Consider the following 20079-nt stretch of genomic DNA (forward strand, 5'->3'; position numbering starts at 1 on the left):
ACAAATCACAACCCACAGCTAACGTTACCCACCCAGGGCAGTTATATGTGACCTTAGATGTGTCCTTTCGTGAATTAGAACCATACTATTATGGGGAAATCACACCTTCTTCTCTTCAGGGGGAGAGCTTTAGTGAAGAGAATGTGCCACAAGAAAATATGATAAATTTCTTAGAACTAAAGGAAGTAAATGAAAGTTTTGAGCATAACAGTCAGCAAGGTCTCCCTGAAAGATGTGATGAAGATTTATTAGTTCCTTCTGGAAAATTACAAATACCAATGTTTGTTGAAGAATCACCAACATCTGAAGAGTTGCCCATGATAACACCATTGACCAAAGAATCAACTTAGAATGGAAAATTACAAATACCAACGTCTGATGAAGAATCACCAACACATGAAGAATCACCAACACATGAAGAGTTGCCCATGATAACACCATTGACCAAAAAATCAACTCAGAATATCCTGAATACCAACATTTCTACTCAGGATGTCTAGCAAATCCAAAATGGACAAAGGCTGCAATTGAGATTGCATAGAATCCCGTACAACATGATTGCACTAAAAATGTTGAAGTTGATCTTTATTTCATCAAGGAAAAGTTAGACTAGAAGATTATATAGTTCTCGTTTGTCAAATCAAAAAACCAGTTAGCTGATAAACTCACAACAGCAGTGTCATGGAAGATATTCCATGATATGGTTGACAAGTTGGGCATGATAGATATCTATACTTCAACTTGAGAGGGAGTGTTGGAATAAACTGCCTAATTAGGAGTAAATTACGTAATTATAGGGATTTGCACAATTAACAGATCTGATATATATTGTTTCCTTTACAGATTTATCTTGTTTCCTTAAAATAGGACTGCTTCATTTTTCTCTCTTGATTTTGTATTGTAAATATATCTATATATAACTTCCTTTCCGAAGAATAATACACAACAACTGAATAATTCACAGATTTTATCGTTCAACAATTACCTTTGTTTCTATTCTTGCCAAAGAGTTTTGTCAATGAAAATTGTATTATATGTTAAAAGAATGTTTTAATAAAATATTTGTGCAATTAAGAAGTTTTTTTTTTCTTCGATAAATATTAATAATAAGACAACAAAATTTTACAAGAATGGAAGCCAGAAAAAAAACATGTCTGCAACAATGTAAAACTTATACATATCAAATCAAATAAAAGTTAATATGGGCAGGATTCAATACATATCAGCAATCAAATCAAAGTTAATATATGAGAACTCACTACATTTTCGGTAGCTTTGTAGTCAATATGGGCAGGCTTCACTACATTTTCAGTAGCTTTGTAGTCAATATGGGCAGGCTTCAATACATCTCACCAATTGCCATTTTCTTTTCATAAAACGTCAATTAATATAACAAAGAAATTAATTTGTTATATATTTTAGCCGTTGCAAATAAGTACTTACTTATCTTCTCTCTACCGTTTATCTTTTAGGATATCTTTTCTACAGTTAGTACGGTGGATCTCTATTCGAAAAAGGTAAGAAACAATTTTAGTTGTTTTAATATTTTAAGATGAGGCTGTAGATTTTTTTCATTTTGTTGTTTCTTTTTTCTTTTCGCCTCATCAAATCTTACCGTTAAAGGAGGAGCTCTTAGCCGATTAAGCCTTGATTGCATGTATTTCGATTTTTATTCATGAGCTCTTTGTGGTCGGTTTTACAAATTTTTTTTTATGAAAATCTACTTTGTATTCGATATTATTTCGTTTTCAGCTTCCGATCCCTTTAGCTTATATGAGACTGAAAAGGCAAGGAACTTTGTCCTCCCAATCCCTTTAACTTATATGAGACTGAAAAGACAAGGAACTTTGTCCTCCACTCTGATGAGCTTGCTGAGTTTGCATCTCCTTAACTTTCCCTCGATACTTATAGATTTTACTGCTATTTTTTTTTACTTTGTCTATTTTTGTTTAGGTCTTCTTTGAGTTTTATTGTGATTCTTTCTCTAGTCTTCATATGGTTGTTTTTTGGTAATAAAAAAGATGCATGTATCGACATGAAATTTGCTTATTGAGAGAAGAGTAACACAGTAGGAAAATAGATCCAGGTCATTATACTTTTGGGTGGGATCTATTTATTTCGCTGCTAGGGTTTAAGCTTGTAAGCTTCTTTTGTTGTAATTGGATCTTGTATTTGTGTTTCTCTTTTAGACTTATTGTATTTCTCATATTTTAATGAATATATTTATATCTGAAAAAAATTTATTTTGGTATCTTTGTAGTTGCAAGAAATTATGATTATTCTTTTCTAAATTGTCAAATTAGACAATTGGCATAAGGACATGTTTAAACATGTTTCTGAATAGCCACTTGAGATTCAGACATTGACATATGTCTTATTACATTGTTATTATTGTTTTAAATTTTATAACGTGAAAAATTATGTAAAAAAATTATAATAATTTGAACATCTAACTTTTCAATTATTGTAAAATAGAGATTTATTATATCATAAATTAACTTAAATTTCAATTTTATTTACTTACATGAAACTTTATATTATTTATAAAAATTGTTATCTACATTATATATATATTTGCTATTTTATTAAGAAAAAAACTTTTATTTTTAGGGTATCTTTCTTTATTATTGACCATTATTCAAATGAAAGAAATATCTTGGAAAGGATTTTTGTTCTGGAAAGAATATATGGAGTAGAAGTGGTTGTTGTTTGTTCATGCACTTGATTAATTGATTTCATGAACCTCATTCATTACCCAAATATTAATAAATAAGATCAGTAAGCAAAACTAGTTAATTGTGTTTTTGCAAGTTGCAAATAAATAGTATCGACCTGTTCATATATTTTTTAAAAATCACTTATTGAGTCATTAACACTCATGATGTTTTAAAATTCAAACACTTATATTTTTTTTATATAATTAATGAAAAATAAAATTTAAAATAAGTAAAATTAGGATTTATTAATTATTAATTTTGTAAAACTACTTTTGCATTTGAAAACCATATGCTCTAAATTAATTAAACAGTCATGATTATATCAATTTCATACTAACCTAACTTAATTAAAACGTCATCCTATATATCATGCAGTGGGCCTTCTGAAATTTTAACTTTTTTCTTAAATAAATAAATTAAATTTGAATTTATTTACTATAATAATGTCTTCTATTTCAGTGCAACAATTGGGATGGGTAGCTACGACAACGCTAATACACTGAGAGTTGTTCCATAAACAGAAATATTTAAGAATTGGTGAGTTCAAACACCCTTATTTTAAGGTATATATTCGTGTTGCGGCTCTCCAAACCAATTCTCAAAGGTTTCAGTTTTCAATTAATTTCTAATTAATTCCTCTTATTTTTGAAGTGTCAATGCAAGACTTTGATATTATATACTGTTATTTATTTAAATTATAAATGGATTAGTCTGTTATTTTATTATTAAATATGAAAAATCACATGTTCATAAAAATTATTTTTTTATGTATATTATGGGAAAAATTATTAAAAAAAGATTTAGTATTCTTTAAAATTTGATTTTTATCTATTTAATTTATGATAAAAATAAAATCTATAATTTTGAACAGTTAGAAAAATAATAATTTTTTTTCTCTGATATTATTAAATGTTATCGGTGGATTATAATTGAATTTTTGAATTCAGTAAAATATATAATTTAATTTTAGCTTTTTAAAATTTGTTTTATTTATAAAATAATATATTTATTTAAATTTTATATTTTTAGTTACAATTTTATAATTTGAGCACTAAGCATTATAATTACTTTCAAATAAATCATTATATTTTTTATAAATTAATGCTTCATATCTATTATATTTAAATATCTTATGTTTAGAAAAATGAAATAAAAATTAAATAAAGAATCTGATAATTACTTTTTTCCATAATTATATAAAAATAAATTAATGAGGACAGATGTCCTTAGGGTCTAAGGTTAAGGGAATAATTTTGTTTAAAAAAATAAATTATCATTCATTATAATAATGGTTGAAATTACAGAATTGTTTTAGTAATAAATTAAATAATGGAAGCTTACTTAACAAAATAACAAAACTGCAGGATAATATTTGCAATTTTCTTTAATATAATTATAGATCAATTACTCTATTTCAGATATTTTACATAAAATGATAAACTAATAATGAATTTCCTTGTGAGTTATAAAAGATTGTAATCATCCTGTGTTTTTGTCTTAAAGGAAAAAAAAATCACATTTATATATTATTGTGATTGAAACATAACAGCTACTATTAATCAATTTGATAAAAAAAAAATATAAAATGATTGATATCTATCAAAATTATTTCGACGTTCAAATTAATAAATTAAAAACATATTGAGTGTAAAGTAATATTAAAATTATTTCAACGTTCAAATTAATAAATTAAAAAAATAATAAGTGTAAAGTAATATTTTGAATTTATTGTATAAAAATTAAGTAAATTAATCTCAAATATCATTACTTATTATGGTAGATAAAATTAATTAATTTTACATTCAAAAACAATTCTTGCTAATAATCATTATGTGCAGACGTACTAACATAATTAATTTAAGCTTTTGAAAGAAAGTTTGAATTTAGATTTATAAATAAATTAAAACAACCAACATTTAATAATATTATATTTAATCCAATTTGTTTTAAACTTGTAAGTTTGCATGTTTAATTATATATATACATGGCATTGGGTAGAAGTTCGTGAGTAATGCACTTGTTTGAGTTTTATTTCTAATAATAATATTATTATTTATTTTCTCTCATAATTTTTATTTATTTTATTTTTTATATATATTAAAAAATATAATTTTTTATTTATATCTAGTTTAAAAATTTAAATTTATTAAATATTAAAAAATCTTTGGATATTTATTTAAAACAATAATAATTAATAAAAAGTTATTTAAAAATAAAATAAAATTAAATAGAGTTATAATAATTAATTAAAATAAAAGAAAATAAATAATAATTTTAAAATAATTAAAAAATAGATAAAAATTATAAAATAAAATGAGTAATATAATTTTAATAGATAATTTTTGCGAAACGTATGTAATTGCATGGTGGTAGATAATGATATTCACGAAATATGATATGTTTAATTATATTATGTAGTGATGCATTGCATTTGATATATTGAATCTGGACTTAATTAATTAATATAATTATAAAAATATGATATAAAGAAAAAAAATTATCTTTAGAAAAAGATCACATAGAAGGAAGAAAATAATTCCACCGAATTATTAGAATTATTGAAAATATTGTTGGTAGTATAGCTAAATTAATATAATTAAAGTATTGAGAAATGATATGAAGAGTTTATTCAGTCATTCATTAGAAATTTTATAAAAATTTAATTAATTTGTTATTATAATAATAATAATAATAATGATTTGTTCGTTTGAAAAACTTGTGCATAATTCATTAGGGTAAAGAGAGATACCATGAACCCCCAATCCTAAAAGAGAAAAAAAGATATCATGATTCCATAAAAATGGGACAATTTTTGACATGTTGATATAAATGTTAATGAAAAATATATAAAAAGTGTTGGGCAACCGTACAGGATGACGTGTCCACGTACAAATGATGTCATTGAAGGCGTGTGTGACGCAAGAACGAGGACTCCTCTAGCTGCTGCCACATGTATATGGGCATATGCATAATTTAAGCTTAGGTTGGCCTTTGGAACAAGGTGTAGGCAGGCTTTTCTAAATGTCAAACGCTGAGGATGCAACATTTACTTCCCATAAAAATAAATTATATTTTAAATTTAATCGTTAATCAGCAAAAAGTTTAAATTTCGAGTTTCATAATTAAAATATAAAAAAAAGATTGGTTCAACAAAAATATTAATTACCAGTTAATTGCTAATATAAACTTAGACATGCTATTATTATTATTAAGGCATTTCTATTTTCCAAGTTCTGAACTAATATGAAATTTCTTTATGTTTTATTACCTTTGTTTCTGTTCTTGCCAAAGAATTTTGTCAATAAAAATTATATTGTATGTTAGAATAATATTTTAATAAAATATTTTAGAAAATAAAAAATTATTTTTCTTCGATAAATATTAATAATAAAACAACAAAATTCAATAAGAATTGAAAGCCAAAAAAAAAAAAACATGTCTGCAATAATGTAAAATCTATTCATATCATATCAAATCAAAGTTAATATTGGCAGGATTCAATACATTTCAGCAATCAAATCAAAATTAATATATGACAACTCACTACATTTTCAGTAGCTTTATAGTCAATATGGGCAGGTTTCAATACATCTTATTACCAATCATACCTTACTATTTTCTTTTCCTAAAACATTAATTAACGTAATAAAGATATTAATTTACTAGATATTTTAACTGTTGCAAATAAGTATTACTTATCTTCTCTCCACTTTTTATTTTTTAGGAGATCTTTTTTATAATTTATTCGGTGAACTTTTATTCAAAAAGGATAAGAAAAAATTTTAGTTGTTTTAATATTTGAAGATGAGGGTATAAATTTTTTTCATTTTGTTGTTTCTTTTTTCTTTGACCTCATCAAATCTTAAAGTAGCTCTTAGCCCATTAAGCTTTGGTTGTATGTATTCCAATCTTTATTTATGAGTCCTTTGTGGTCGGTTTTGTAGATTTTTTTTTATAAAAATCTATTTCGTATTTAATATTTTCAGAGAGATTTACATATTAACATTCATTTCGTTTTTAATTCCCATTCCCTTTAGCTTACTGAAAATACAAGGAAATTTATGCTCCAATTTGATGAGCTTGCTGAGTTTGTATCTCCTTAACTCTCCCTCGGTACTTATGGATTTTACTGTTTTTTTCTTTTTAATTTTTTCTATTCTTTTTTAGGTCTTCTCTAAGTTTTGTTGTGATTTTTCCTTTAATCTTCATATAGTTATTTTTTTGGTAACGAAGAAAGATGCATGTATCGACATAAAATTTGGTTGTAAAGAGGAGAGTAACACAGTAGGAAAATAGATCTGGATCATTATACGTTGGGTGGGATCTATTTATTTAGCTGTTAGGATTTAAGCTTGTAAAATTCTTTTGCTGTAATTGGATCTTGTATTTATATTTCTCTTTTAGACTTATTGTATTTCTGATATTTTAATGAATATATTTATCATTGACAAAAAAAATTATTTTGGTATCTTTGTAGTTGCAAGAAATTATGATTATTCTTTTATAAATTGTCAAATTAGACAATTGGCATAAGGACATGTTTAAACATGTTTCTGAATAGCCACTTGAGATTCAGACATTGACATATGTCTTATTACATTGTTATTATTGTTTCAAATTTTATAACGTGGAAAATTATTTAAAAAAATTATAATGATTTGAACATCTAACTTTTCAATTATATTATAAAATAGAGATTTATTATATCATAAATTAACTTAAATTTCAATTGTATTTACTTATATGAAACTTTATATTATTTATAAAAAAATTTTATGTACATTATATATATTTACTATTTTATTAAGAAAAAAACTTTTATTAAGAAAACTTTTTTATGTACATTATATATACTTACATGAAAGTAAACCAGAAAAAACATGTATACACCATGGAAATATCAATTAAAGTAGCAAAGAGATTAATTTGCTAGATATTTTGGCCTCTTATAGTTGCAAAAAATTATGATTATTCTTTTCTAAATTGTCAAATCAGACAATTGGCATAAGGACATGTTTAAGCATGTTTCTCCATAGCCACTTTAGATTTCAGATATTGAAACATGTGTTGTTACATTGTCATTATTATTTTAAAAAATTATCATGATTTGAATACCTATTCAATTATATTAAAAATTAGACACTCCAGGTACTTATTATTTTATATTTTGTTTAAAATAAAAATTGAAAAATAGTACATAAAATTTCTTAGATTTACTCCGATACACTTACTCTCGGATTAAGTCTGCAAGTATAAATTTTCATCTGCATGAAATTTGATTATTTATAAAAATTGTCGTGTATATACATTACATGAATTTTATTAGAAAAAAAAAAAAGCCAAAGCTTTTATTTTCAAGGTGAAAAGGGTATCTTTATTTATCAACCATTACTCAAATGAAAGAATCTTCATAATGAGACATGAAAAATATGAAAAATGATAGCTTGAAAAGGATTTTTGTTCTGGAAGGAATAGAATGAATATATAGTATAGGAGTGTTTGTTGCTTGTTCATGCACTTAATTGATTTCATGAATTAAAATCGTCCTCATTTATTTGCCAAATATTAATAAATCCCATCAGCAGCAAATAAAAACCGTGTATATATTAGTGATTTAATTTAATTTTTTTAAATTTTAGTAAAATATTTAGAAGTCACATTTTTTATTTTTAATAAAAGATAAAATTAAATTTGAAATGTATGATTTAGTTTATATATTTTTTAAAAGCTATTTATTGAGTCATCAACAATCATGATATTTTAAGATTTAAAAACTTTTATTGTTTTTTATATAATTAATAAAAAATACAGTTTATAATACTTATGACATATGTTAAAACTTTTAATATTTAATTTTCAAAATTTTAATTTCTGTGATCAATAACTATTTTATTAAAATATTAAGCATTCAATAATTGAATTTCAATATTATGAAGGCTAACTTATGTGTTTTTATCAAATTTAAGAATTAAATTATAATGTAATAAAAAAGTCAGATATCAAAGTATGTGGATGTGACACATTGTTTTCGAATTCAATTTTATCTTTTTACTACAACTTTATGAATTATATTAAATTAAGAAACTTTCATTAAAAAAATAATATTTTACATATTTTATAAAAATTTATTATTATTATTATTATTCAAAATGAATGAATCACTACGAACAGTTATAAGAATTTGATATTTTTGACGGCAATCGGAAATATATGCCCACTTGATGCTTATGAATAACATAGATCAGCAGAATTAGAAGTGTCATTGCAAGTTGCAAATAACCCACATGGCCATGTTGTTGAAACTTAAGCAGATAAGTTATTTATTGTGATGGACATGTTGGGGGGCAATACAGACAACTCTTCAAACAGCAGAATAGTTGGTTTTTTAATATGTAAGGACCAAAATAAGGACTTGTTGAATGCACATCACATCTATTCATTAATTTTATGAGATGAGAATGAATTTGAAATGTCCGATTATGTTATATGAAGATTTTGTTTGACGAAGAGATGGAAAAATGTTAATGAAGTTTAGTCAATCAAGGATAGCTACCTCATTTGATGATATTGAAATTTTCTCTATGTGAAATTTGTAATTCAAATATTATTTAGATTCATATGAATACATATGACTACCAGATGTGGACCAAGCCTATATTGGTTCAGAGGCCTTGGATGGAAAAACTCTGAATCCATAATCCATTTAGGGTTTTGGATAAAGCAGTTTCCTTCTTTTCTTTTAAGAGAGGAAAATGAATGCATTTATGTGTTGAGGTATTTTTGGAGTATTTTGATCAAAATAGGGACAAATACAGACAATCCATATACCCAACCCATGAAATGCTGCTATTGTTTGGCACAACTCCACAAGCATAGTTTAGTACTTTTGAGTTTCCGTTCATATAGTCCAATTTTCATAATTGCAAGACCCATTTATTTATGTTTTTCAGTAGATCTTGAGCCTGAGATGATGGTTCAAAAGCCGAAAGTTCTCATTCTGTGTTTTTTGAAACCCGATCTTTTGTTTCTTCACCTGACTTCCAAAAATCTGTCATGCATCGAGAGACAGCGCTGCACAAAGCGATTAACAGATTTTTCTCTGCAGGTGTGGAGCTCCATTAGCCTATTGTTTATTGGTTTGGACTTGTTTGGGCTCTTTGATTTATGGGCTTGGAATGTAATTGTTAGGAGCTTTATGTTGTTGGGCCTTGAGCCTTTATATTTACAACGTACTTTCCACTAATGAATTGTCTACTTTTGGCAAAAAAAAAAAAAAATCCATTTATGCATATTTACAAATAGAAGGTGTAAGGTCAAAATTCCCACTCGAGATATTTCCTATTTATCCCTTGAAAATGTTCAATAAACTTTTGGCATTTTAGATTCTAGAATTTGCAGCACACACATTATCAGTAATCAGAAGATGAGGAGCTAAACAACCCATTTAGAAGGTTAAAAGCCTTTTTCCAGTAATACATCATGTGAATTAGGCGAGAGTTGCATAGTTTTATCCAATAAACAGAGCGAATGGTAGATACGATAACTTACTGCAAAGAAAATTAAAGCAGAAAAAGCGTCACTTGGACAGTTGTAAAGTTCAACAACAAAATTATAGTAATGACCTCAAATAAAGCTAAAGTGTAAATGGCTGAAATGCCTTTTCCAGTTATTTAGCACAAGTAACCCAGATCAATTTGACATTTGAAATATCCAGTGCCAATTTAGGCTACGGTTACATAATTTATCTTGATAACCAAATCTAAAATGTTAGAGATGAGATGAGAATTCCACATATCTACCCACAAATCATTTCAAAAACGTAGTTTACTGTGAAGAAAAACAATTTAGAAGCCTCCACTTGATGCACAACTGCAAGTTTCAATAACACAATTGCCAAACAAAAATAAAATAAAATAAATCTCTGACCTCAAACAAAGCTGAAAAGAAAAGTATCAAGTTGAAGAAGAACATAAGAACAGTGGTGATGAATTCTTCTCTTCACTACTGGCACAGCTGCTCCACCGCTGTCACAATCTGGGCAGGTTGAACCACGGTCCACTCTTCCAATGTCCCAGCATAGGGGGTCGGTACATCCTGTGAAGACAAGCATACAATTGGAGCATCCAAATAGTCATGAAAATTTTCAGTGATGGCTGCAGTCAAGCTAGCACCAATTCCACCAGTCCTCATGCATTCCTCCACAATCAGGACACGATGAGTCTTCTTCACAGAATTCCCAATTGTGCAGAGATCAAACGGTTTCAGTGATCTGATGTCAATCACTTCAGGATCATATCCCTTGTTCACTAAAGTTTTGGCAGCCTGCATCACATGGTATCTCATCCGTGAGTAGGTTAAAATAGTGACATGCTCTCCAGGCCTAACCATCTCAGCTTCCTCAAGATTACAAATATATTCTTCATCAGGGATTCTCTCCTTCAGGTTATAAAGCAAAACATGCTCAAAGAGAATAACTGGGTTCTCACTTCTGATTGCAGCTTTCATCAAGCCCTTGGCATTATAAGGGGTTGAGCATGCAACCATTTGAATTCCAGGGATTGATTGAAAATATGATTCAAGGCGCTGTGAGTGCTCAGCACCAAGCTGCCGCCCAACTCCACCAGGTCCACGAATAACTATAGGTATTTTGAACTGTCCACCTGACGTGTAGTGAAGCATGCCACAATTATTTGAAATTTGGTTGAAAGCTAGAAGGAGAAACCCCATGTTCATACCCTCAACAACTGGTCTCAAGCCAGTCATGGCAGCACCGATACCCATGCCAGTGAAGGAGTTCTCGGCAATAGGGGTGTCAAGAACTCTAAGATCCCCATACTTTTTTGCCAGGCCTTTTGTCACCTTGTAAGAACCTCCATAATGACCCACATCTTCACCCATAACACAAACAGTGGGATCTCTGTCCATTTCTTCTTCCAGGCCTTCTCTTAGGGCCTCAAAGAGTAGAAGTTCATGTCTGGTCATAAAATGCAAGTCTACTTCAGTACTTTGTATGGTATGCAAACATAGCATTCATAAACATAAGGAATAATGTGATAATCCTATATTCATCAATCTCAAGGCTCATAAAATATGGCACCATATGTACCAGTTTATCATTAGGGTCTTGTGTGTACAAGTTGCTACACCCAGGGAAGCCCAAAACAAATCAGCGCTAAGCTGGGACCAAGATAATTGCCCAGTGGGTTCCAAATTAAATTTTTCCAAGCCCTTACAAAATTTGGGCAGGGCAAGAATTTGGTGCCCTGTAGCCCAGACCAGCCTTGCCCATTTAATATGCTAAAATAATTATCAAAGATTTTATGAAGTCCTGTCTCAAGTTCCATTGCTCTACGTAACAATACTTAACAAACATGCATCAAATATACAAAACGATACAAATTATAGAATAATATAACCAAGCATACAGGCCAGGCCTGGGACACTTATCTGGTCTAAGTTTGGTTCAGGTAAGACAAACTTGACCTGATTTGCACCAGGTTGGACTCGGGTATCCAGAAATGCCAGACAAAAAACTGGCTAATCCCATTCTTGTTGTTTGTCTCCAATTTCACTATCATATAGTAAACAATCTTCAAAATTTTCAGAATATGATGACTTAATAGCATCATTATCTTGAATGCATAGTAGCTGAGAATCACCTTATTAAGCATTTTGACCATAAGATTTATCCTACAACCAGTGTTATTAAGAAGAGGTGACAGTAAGACGTATACTATCCTATGGCCTTAAGCAAGAGGAAAAGTCAACTATGTAAGTATTATATTATTCTCTTCCTAATTGATTCGTATAATTATGAGGGTATGTATTCCTAATTTATTAGTTCAATTATACATATGCGTGTGTATGAGTTTTAAGAAGAAAACCATGCAGATATTTATGTAGATATTGCATTATTCCCTAATTAGTTAGCATAATTATATTGGTATAGCATTTGGTGCGAGCAAAAAAAGGAGTTCATTTTTTTCTTTTTTTTTTTTTTTTTTTTTTGGGGGGGGGGGGGTGTTGTTACCCATTATTTTTAAGAGGCAATTCCTTGCCTCGCACCTCACACTAGGTGAGGCAAGGTGCTTGCCTCTTGTAAGTCGCCCTGCCCAGTGCCTTTTGGTGCCTTTAATAGGGGAGAATTACATACAATTATTTGAAAGATTATTATGCAAAAACATGCTCTCTATGAACAGTCCCAGGCCTATTAACTGCTGGCACAACAGGACAACACTTGGTTATCAAGATCTACTTCTGATGGCTCATCAAGGAGTATTATGCAAGTTCAAAAATCAACATTGTGTAATTCACATCATAAATAGGCTGCTAAAGAGTTGAAGCAATATGCAAAGAAAAATTGAAAATAAGAAAATAACTAGCAGCTAGGATATGATCACCTCATCTAATACCTAATTCAAGAACAGTACACCATAGAAATAATGCAAAATCATATATCAATTAAAAAAAAAGGATGAATTTGTTAAGAGCCCAGAATGAAGAAAAACAAATAATACACAGAACAAAAGTCCTTTTTACCAAACAAATCAAATATCCCAAAACAGTATTTGGCATTTATACAACTAAAAGAAGCATTTACTGTTCATGGATACCAATGCTTGAAAACTTTCAACTGACATTTTGTTATCCTCTCAGTTAATTTCAGATTCCGTTTAACCACATGATTGCTCTTTCATAACATCCATTACATTAAATGCTCTAAGCTTTCTACTCACCAATAAAATTACAAGGTTACATTTGAAAACCGAAAATGTATAAGAATGAAATAAGTTCGACTTATTCATCATTTTATTATCAGAATGCACTAGAGAAAAAAAAAAAGTCCATATATCTGCATATAGAGTTGTAATATCATGAGAGTTTACTCGGATATGTGCTCCAACAGAACTTTTAATTTAACAAATTTGCATAAATCAGTCAAAATTAGGCATGCTTCAGAGGTCAAATAAAGTCAAGTTTACCCACATTTTTAATTGGAGTTTCATAGAACATTAAGTTTTTAAACTGGATTAGTGTTACAGCTTTTAGAAGCATCACACAACAGTCACTGAAAAGTATTGTCAAAACAGAATATTAATATTAATGGAGGCTCGGCCATAATATGTCAAGCTAAGATATATCATCTAGTAATGCATGAAAAGCGTAGAACAACTTAATATGATTAAGCCAATCAAGTTCACGGACGTGACCATAGAATAGAAGCATACCCTGGTTTAGATGCTGTGGAAGCTGCAGAACCATCAGCCTTTGTCTAAACAAAAACCAACAGCAACAGTAGAAAAAATCAGTTCCAAAGTACCAACACCAAAAACGTATTATTACCATTACTAAGAACAGCAACTGTTAACAAAAGGTAGATTATTTACCGCAACAGCATTAGTAATCAACTGTTCGGCCCTGCGAGCTCTTGAATTAGAAGCTAGGTTGAGGTTCACGCTCCCATCAGATCTGACCACGAAGAAGCTCCTCTCTGAATAAAAAACAAATAATTAAATATATTCAGAGAAGAAATACACATTTAAACAAACTTCCCACTGAGTAGCAGCTAATGAGAGGTTAAGGCGAAACAAATTGAGCATAGAAACCGAACCTGAAAAGGGTCTGCGAGAAGGGAGCTGCAAATTCTTGGGATCGAAGGAATTAGACGACGTTAAAGCCGTTGTAGCTCCTAATCCCCGGAAAAGCGAAGTCATTTGCGACTTCTGGTCCCTTACTTTTGGACAGAAACGAACCACAGATGGGTGATTTCAGGGGAGAGAAAGGGACAGAGATGGATTTAATAAAGAGTAAGCAGAGAAAGCAAATGAGAATGTGCGGAGAATTTGAGGAATTGAAGAGCTAACTGCGAGCTACTGCTTGGGCTTTTGCTCTGCTGTCCGTCTCAGATTTTGGCGATTTCCTTGTTGAGCTGCCACATTGTTTCTATCGCTACTTCCCTCCTCTTCTCTCTGGGGGGGTTTTGTTGTCTACAGCGCAACTATTCTCTGTTCAGTATGCAAAAACTTGTGCAGGGTAGTACTGTCATTTGATTTCATGGAAGGGTTATGTGGAGATCTCTGGTTGGTTGTCAAGTGAGAAACACTTGAACGTGTTGTTGCTTGTGCGACTACCTGAACAAGTAGCTCGTTACTGTGGTGCAGGGGCTCCAACAGGTGGCATACCAGCAAACTCAAATTTAATTAAATAATTTAATATTTAAATTAATTAGAATTTAAATTTTATCGATATTGCTCAAATAATTTTAAAATTTTAGTTAATTTATTTATATAGAAATTTACATTATTAATTCAAAATATATAACTTTGATTTGTTTATATATAATATTTCCAAATTATATCATTAATATCCTATGCATAAAAATTAAATTCAAAGCTTACTAGGAATATTGTTAAATTTTTTTTTATTAAAAAAGATTGTATTAATCGAGCCATAAAAACTAAAATATAAGATATAAATCCTAATTGCTTTAAAGGATTACAAAGGAAAATGTCATCTAACAAGCATTTTCTTGCTAAAAAATGAGTAAAAATATTTATGTTTTTATTAACATAAGAGAAAGAGATATTTTTAAAATTGAATAGCAAAGCAAAAGAGTCGCTCATAATACTCTTAGAAGATATGGTTCCTTACATGACTTTAATGATAATGCCTTTAGAGGATATGGTTTCCTTGCATGATTTTAATAACCAAAAGGGAATTTTCTTCAAAGATTACTCGTTAGAAATTATTTTTGGAAGCAAAATTGACGGCTCTCTACATGCCATAGACTTCTAAAATTTATGGGTCAGTGATGTAAGAAACCCTTTTATAATTTCAAACAATGGGTCTTCTTTCAGTTATTCATGCAACAGAACCTCTATTTCTACCTGAATCCACTGCTTCATTAAAGTTAAATTTTGCAACATTTCTTAGAGGAGGTTTCCAAACTGAAAGTTGAGAAGGAGAACGAAATTTGTGGACTATCTGCTGTAAGCTTTGTTGTGCCAAAAGAAACTCTTCTAAGCTAGCTATAACATTGTTCAAGATCTGGTTTGAGGAGAAACATTTGTTATTAAAAATTTATTTGTTTTACCCTTTTCAAAGATGGCATAATATGAAGTTTTTAATTTAAAAATTTTACCATTTTGATCTGCACACTTCAAATAGTTCATAAGCTACATCCAACATAATATTGAAAAATTATTATCCAACAAAAAAGATCATAGTGTAAGAGTAGAAATAACCCGAACCTTCGAGGCTCATAAATAGGTGAAAAAAAATGGACAGCGAACTTAGATTCTCCCTAAAATTTACACATTTTATTCTGACGTAAGATTTTTTTGTAGGCGTTCGTTCGTTGGCAGAAATTTTAAGATGAAAAATAAAATTTTTTTTGTGAGAGTTTAAGATTTTTATTATTAAGTTGAATAGAAAACATTCCAATCACATATTTTTTAAATATATTATACGAAAAGCAAATTAAATTAACATTCTGTTGGTTGTGAGGTGACTTTTTTTTTTTTGGTGAAATAAGTAATTCCATTAAGCAGGTTAAAGAGGGAAAGAGAAATGAAACATTTGACAAATTAAAGTTTGGCTCATTAAATTTGTATGGAGTTTGAACTCGCATTTAAGGTACAAGCTTAACTGATTTATATTTTTCTTGATATCAACTCGCTTTTGCTTGTTGATCCAGTTTCGCCAGCTTAATTTGTATTTAATATGGAGCATTTAATTGAATAACAGTAATAGATGACGAAATCATTAATTAAAGTTTAAGAAAATTGGATCAGAAAATTCGTGAAAGCAGATTGCGGCTCTGATACCATATAGAGAAAAAGGTTTTTGTATTATTTACTGAACGTATTACAGAAACTTATATAATACAAATCTAAATACAAGATAAATATACAGTTATAACTCAAATACTAAAAATAAGTATACAGCTATAACTCAAATACTAAAAATAGATAAAACTGTTATAGTTAGTCTTTAATAGTCTTTATCTTTAATAATTAACTCATGCAAGCTTGTTAGCTGGACCAAGGATTTCATTTTAAAAATCCTATTGTTAGTGTGCAAGCTCTGTTATTTTTGGTCATGGTCACAGTCTACGGTGTCGACGTTGCCAACGACAAAAGATTATCAACATGCTCTCTTCCCCAACAAGGTTACCCTTATGTTGTTGCTTTGTTTTGAGGCCTCAGTAGCATTTTATCAAGCCTGCTTGTTTCAAATGTTTGGGCCTTGAGCCCTCTTCCGTACATGAATTTTATAAGATGTTGCCTTGAATGGGACAAAACAGAATTATTGAAAGTTCATTACTGAAGGAGACTCTGACAGGATTGAAACTTGACCACACCAGTTGAATTTTCACTATCGTGGTGCAGTGGGATTTCATTATCTCCAAACCATAATTTGGAATAAAATGTGTATGTTAAGCTTCTAAGTTACTCCACATCGTTGGAATTCAAAAAATTAATCATAATCCCTTTATTTGAAATCTATGATTTTATTTTTTTTATAATTTTTATTTAAAATTAAAAAAGTCAATTTTTTTAATTTAAAAATTTTTCTTTTTTCCTGGAGTATGTTATATAATAAAATTAAGTAGCAACACAAATATCAAAACTAATAAATTTGGCTTTAAAATAGGACAAGCAGCCATAGATAAATTTTTTAATTTAGTTTGATATGATTTTTAAACTTTTTTTTATTTGATTTAAAGCCCCAAAAATAGAACATCGTATGGTTGAACTCTCACATGGAAAATGCAAAGTAATAGCTCTTTAGATTAGGTATAAATCACTGTTGGTGGGTGCTTCCGCGTAGTTGTGGCTAGAATTTGTGCAACTTTTCACTCCTTTACAGTAGTTATCATTGCTTGAAAAATGTTGGATGTGAGATGCTCGTGTTATCAACCACAGGGATCAGTTCAATCAACCAGTTGGGTTTGGTTCTAAAACCCACTCTGGGTTCAGCTTTCGTGACCCACATTTAGAGATAATTTCTGAATACACAGGCTCCACTCACCACATTGAATTGGTCAAGTTTCATGAATATTTTCTGTCTATTTGCACTTCCCACAGCCCATCATGATGTTTATGGCGGACTGATGGACATTGCTGGCCCACAATCATTTATTACATTCACTTTCCTGTTGTTTTTTATTATAATAGGATGCGTTAATTTATTTACATCAAATCGATTTATTAAAAATAAATTATTTTTATTTTATTTACAAAATTAAAATTTTAATTTTATTTAAAAAATTTTAAGTATTGAATTTTATTTAATTGCAGCTCCACTGGAAAGATAATTTATATAAATGAACATGTCATGATGGCTGGGCTCCTTAGTCATGATTTTCTATGTCCAAAATATTATAAAAATAAGCATGTGATGTTGTGCATAGATATGCTAAATGAGCACGTTGATCACATTTGATGTGCAAATGAAAGATGGATGGAGAAGTTAATTAGCTTTCCCATCCAGTGCCAGAAACAGGGTTTTCTTTCAGTAGCGAAAATGCATGGTAGGCCACGGATTTAAATTGATGCTTGAATTAAGCTGATTGGCCCGACTCATCATTTTTCCTAAACAAACCAGGCAACCCCATACACAAGTCTTTTTGTTTATATATTCTTTTTCTAGATTTGTTAATTTCCATGTGATAAACATGTATAAAAGAAAATACTTATATGAGAATAAATTTTCATATTTAAACATGTAAAAAATAATTTATATTTAAAAAATATTTATATGAAAAATATTTTTTTAAAATTTATTTTTATTTTTTATTATATTTTAAAAAAATATATATTTATATATTATCGTAAATAAAATTTTTTTAATCTAAAAAATAACTTTTTCTTTTTAAAAAAATAAATCAATTTTCTTAAAATGATTCAATTGTTATTTGATTAAAAAAAGTATTTTTTATTAATTAATTTTATTGAGTATTCCAACCATTAAGAACATGTGAAAAATATTTTCATAAAAATTATTATTCCAGCAAATAAATTGGGGTTTAATTTTTCATATATTAAGAATTATTTTTATAATATTTTTATATATTAATTATAATTTAAAATAATTATGAATAAATAACAAATTTATTTATTTATGTATACTTAAATTCATTGAATTTTAAATAATTTTAAAAATATTTTAATATCATTAAACTAATACTTATTAATTATTTATTACTTCTTTCATTTTAGAAAAATAATTTTATTTTTTTATCTGTTACAAATTATAGGCCACTTACTTTTTTTGGATGATAATCTATTTATTATAAAAATAAATTAGTAATCTAGTAATATGAGTAGGGAATATTTAGAAAAAATAATATAAATTTATTGGCTCTAATTATATTAATTATTTTTTAAAATCCATAATTAATTATTTTAGGTTTATCTTATTCAATTTCAAAATTGTAGGTCTAATTTTTTAGAGCATATAGTTATCATCATTAATTATCATGAATTCACAATGTAACAGGAAATCGTTTGTGCGATATAAATTAATATGATAATTAACCTAATAATGTTCCACGTGAAAAAACAACAAACGTGTATGCGTCTAGCTGTCTTCGTGGCCCCACCTCGCAGCATACACATGGAGAAAATTTCTCTGTTTCTTCTTGTTCAATTCCCATGTATATATACACCCAATCCCCTCTCATTCTTCTGAAATCCAAATTACTTCCCCTTCCAAATTCCAACTTCTCGGATCAACCAAAGATGAGGAGGAACTGCAACCTTGAACTCCGCCTATTCCCCACTTCCGATCAAGACCACCACCGCATAACGGAGGAATATTCAAAAGAACAGCAGCAACAGCAGATAACAATATTCTACAATGGAAATGTTTGCGCTGGAGATGTTACGGAGCAACAGGCGAGAGCTATTCTGATGTTGGCAAGACAAGAAACGGAAGCTAAAATGAGAATAAACTCAAGTGGATCTTCGTCTTCCTCGTCGACCTCGTCATCAGAACAAATTGTATCGCCAACAGTGGCATCTCCTCCGCCGGTTTATAGCCCCAACATGAAGATATCACTGCAAAGGTTCCTTGAGAAGAGAAATCATCGGATTCAAACAACTTACCCCTACAACATTAACCGACGGCCTCATATGTGCAGGGTCGACCACTGAGCTTTTATTGATTATTAGTTAATTTATTTTGCATGGCATGCAGCTAAATAGGCGGGCGCTTGTAAATTTTGCATTTTTATTATATATTGTTAGTACGGCATAGTTATTGTAAGTTGTTTCTCTCAAGTTGCAAGAATATTTGTACGGAGAAAAATGGAATAAATTAATTAAAAGGAAAATTCTAAAAAATTTAAATGAAATTA

General features: G+C 29.1%; 2 protein-coding genes across 3 annotated transcripts; one reads left to right on the forward strand and one right to left on the reverse strand.

The window, feature by feature from the left end:
- Nucleotides 1-10313: 10313 nt before the first annotated feature.
- LOC110602170 (pyruvate dehydrogenase E1 component subunit beta-3, chloroplastic) lies at nucleotides 10314-14701 on the reverse strand. 2 transcript variants are annotated; one of them, XM_021739618.2, is made up of 5 exons: nucleotides 14329-14701; nucleotides 14105-14208; nucleotides 13946-13989; nucleotides 10694-11691; nucleotides 10314-10588 (listed from the first exon to the last, which is right to left on the reverse strand). In XM_021739618.2, exons 1-4 carry the CDS (start codon nucleotides 14429-14431, stop codon nucleotides 10719-10721), a joined length of 1224 nt encoding a protein of 407 aa, XP_021595310.1. In that variant the 5' UTR covers nucleotides 14432-14701; the 3' UTR covers nucleotides 10314-10588; nucleotides 10694-10718. The 2 variants fall into 2 exon arrangements, with proteins under 2 accessions (XP_021595310.1, XP_021595309.1); XM_021739617.2 differs by having other exon boundaries at nucleotides 10314-11691.
- A 4725-nt stretch (nucleotides 14702-19426) lies between these two features.
- Nucleotides 19427-20079, forward strand: LOC110602643 (protein TIFY 5A). Its single transcript, XM_021740213.2, has one exon. It carries the CDS (start codon nucleotides 19463-19465, stop codon nucleotides 19874-19876), a length of 414 nt encoding a protein of 137 aa, XP_021595905.1. The 5' UTR covers nucleotides 19427-19462; the 3' UTR covers nucleotides 19877-20079.

This window comes from Manihot esculenta, chromosome 15 (assembly GCF_001659605.2).
Source record: "Manihot esculenta cultivar AM560-2 chromosome 15, M.esculenta_v8, whole genome shotgun sequence".
Taxonomy (NCBI): Eukaryota; Viridiplantae; Streptophyta; class Magnoliopsida; order Malpighiales; family Euphorbiaceae; genus Manihot; species Manihot esculenta.

Excerpts from the sequence above, each read along its gene's own strand:
- LOC110602643 (XM_021740213.2), top strand. The coding sequence starts at position 19,463 with ATGAGGAGGAACTGCAACCTTGAACTCCGCCTATTCCCCACTTCCGAT.
- LOC110602170 (XM_021739618.2), bottom strand. The coding sequence starts at position 14,431 with ATGACTTCGCTTTTCCGGGGATTAGGAGCTACAACGGCTTTAACGTCG. Across the intron at positions 13,990-14,104 it reads TGATTACTAATGCTGTTGCG|ACAAAGGCTGATGGTTCTGC; the intron begins GTAAATAATCTA and ends GTTTTTGTTTAG. Across the intron at positions 11,692-13,945 it reads TCCACAGCATCTAAACCAGG|ACATGAACTTCTACTCTTTG; the intron begins GTATGCTTCTAT and ends TTTTATGACCAG.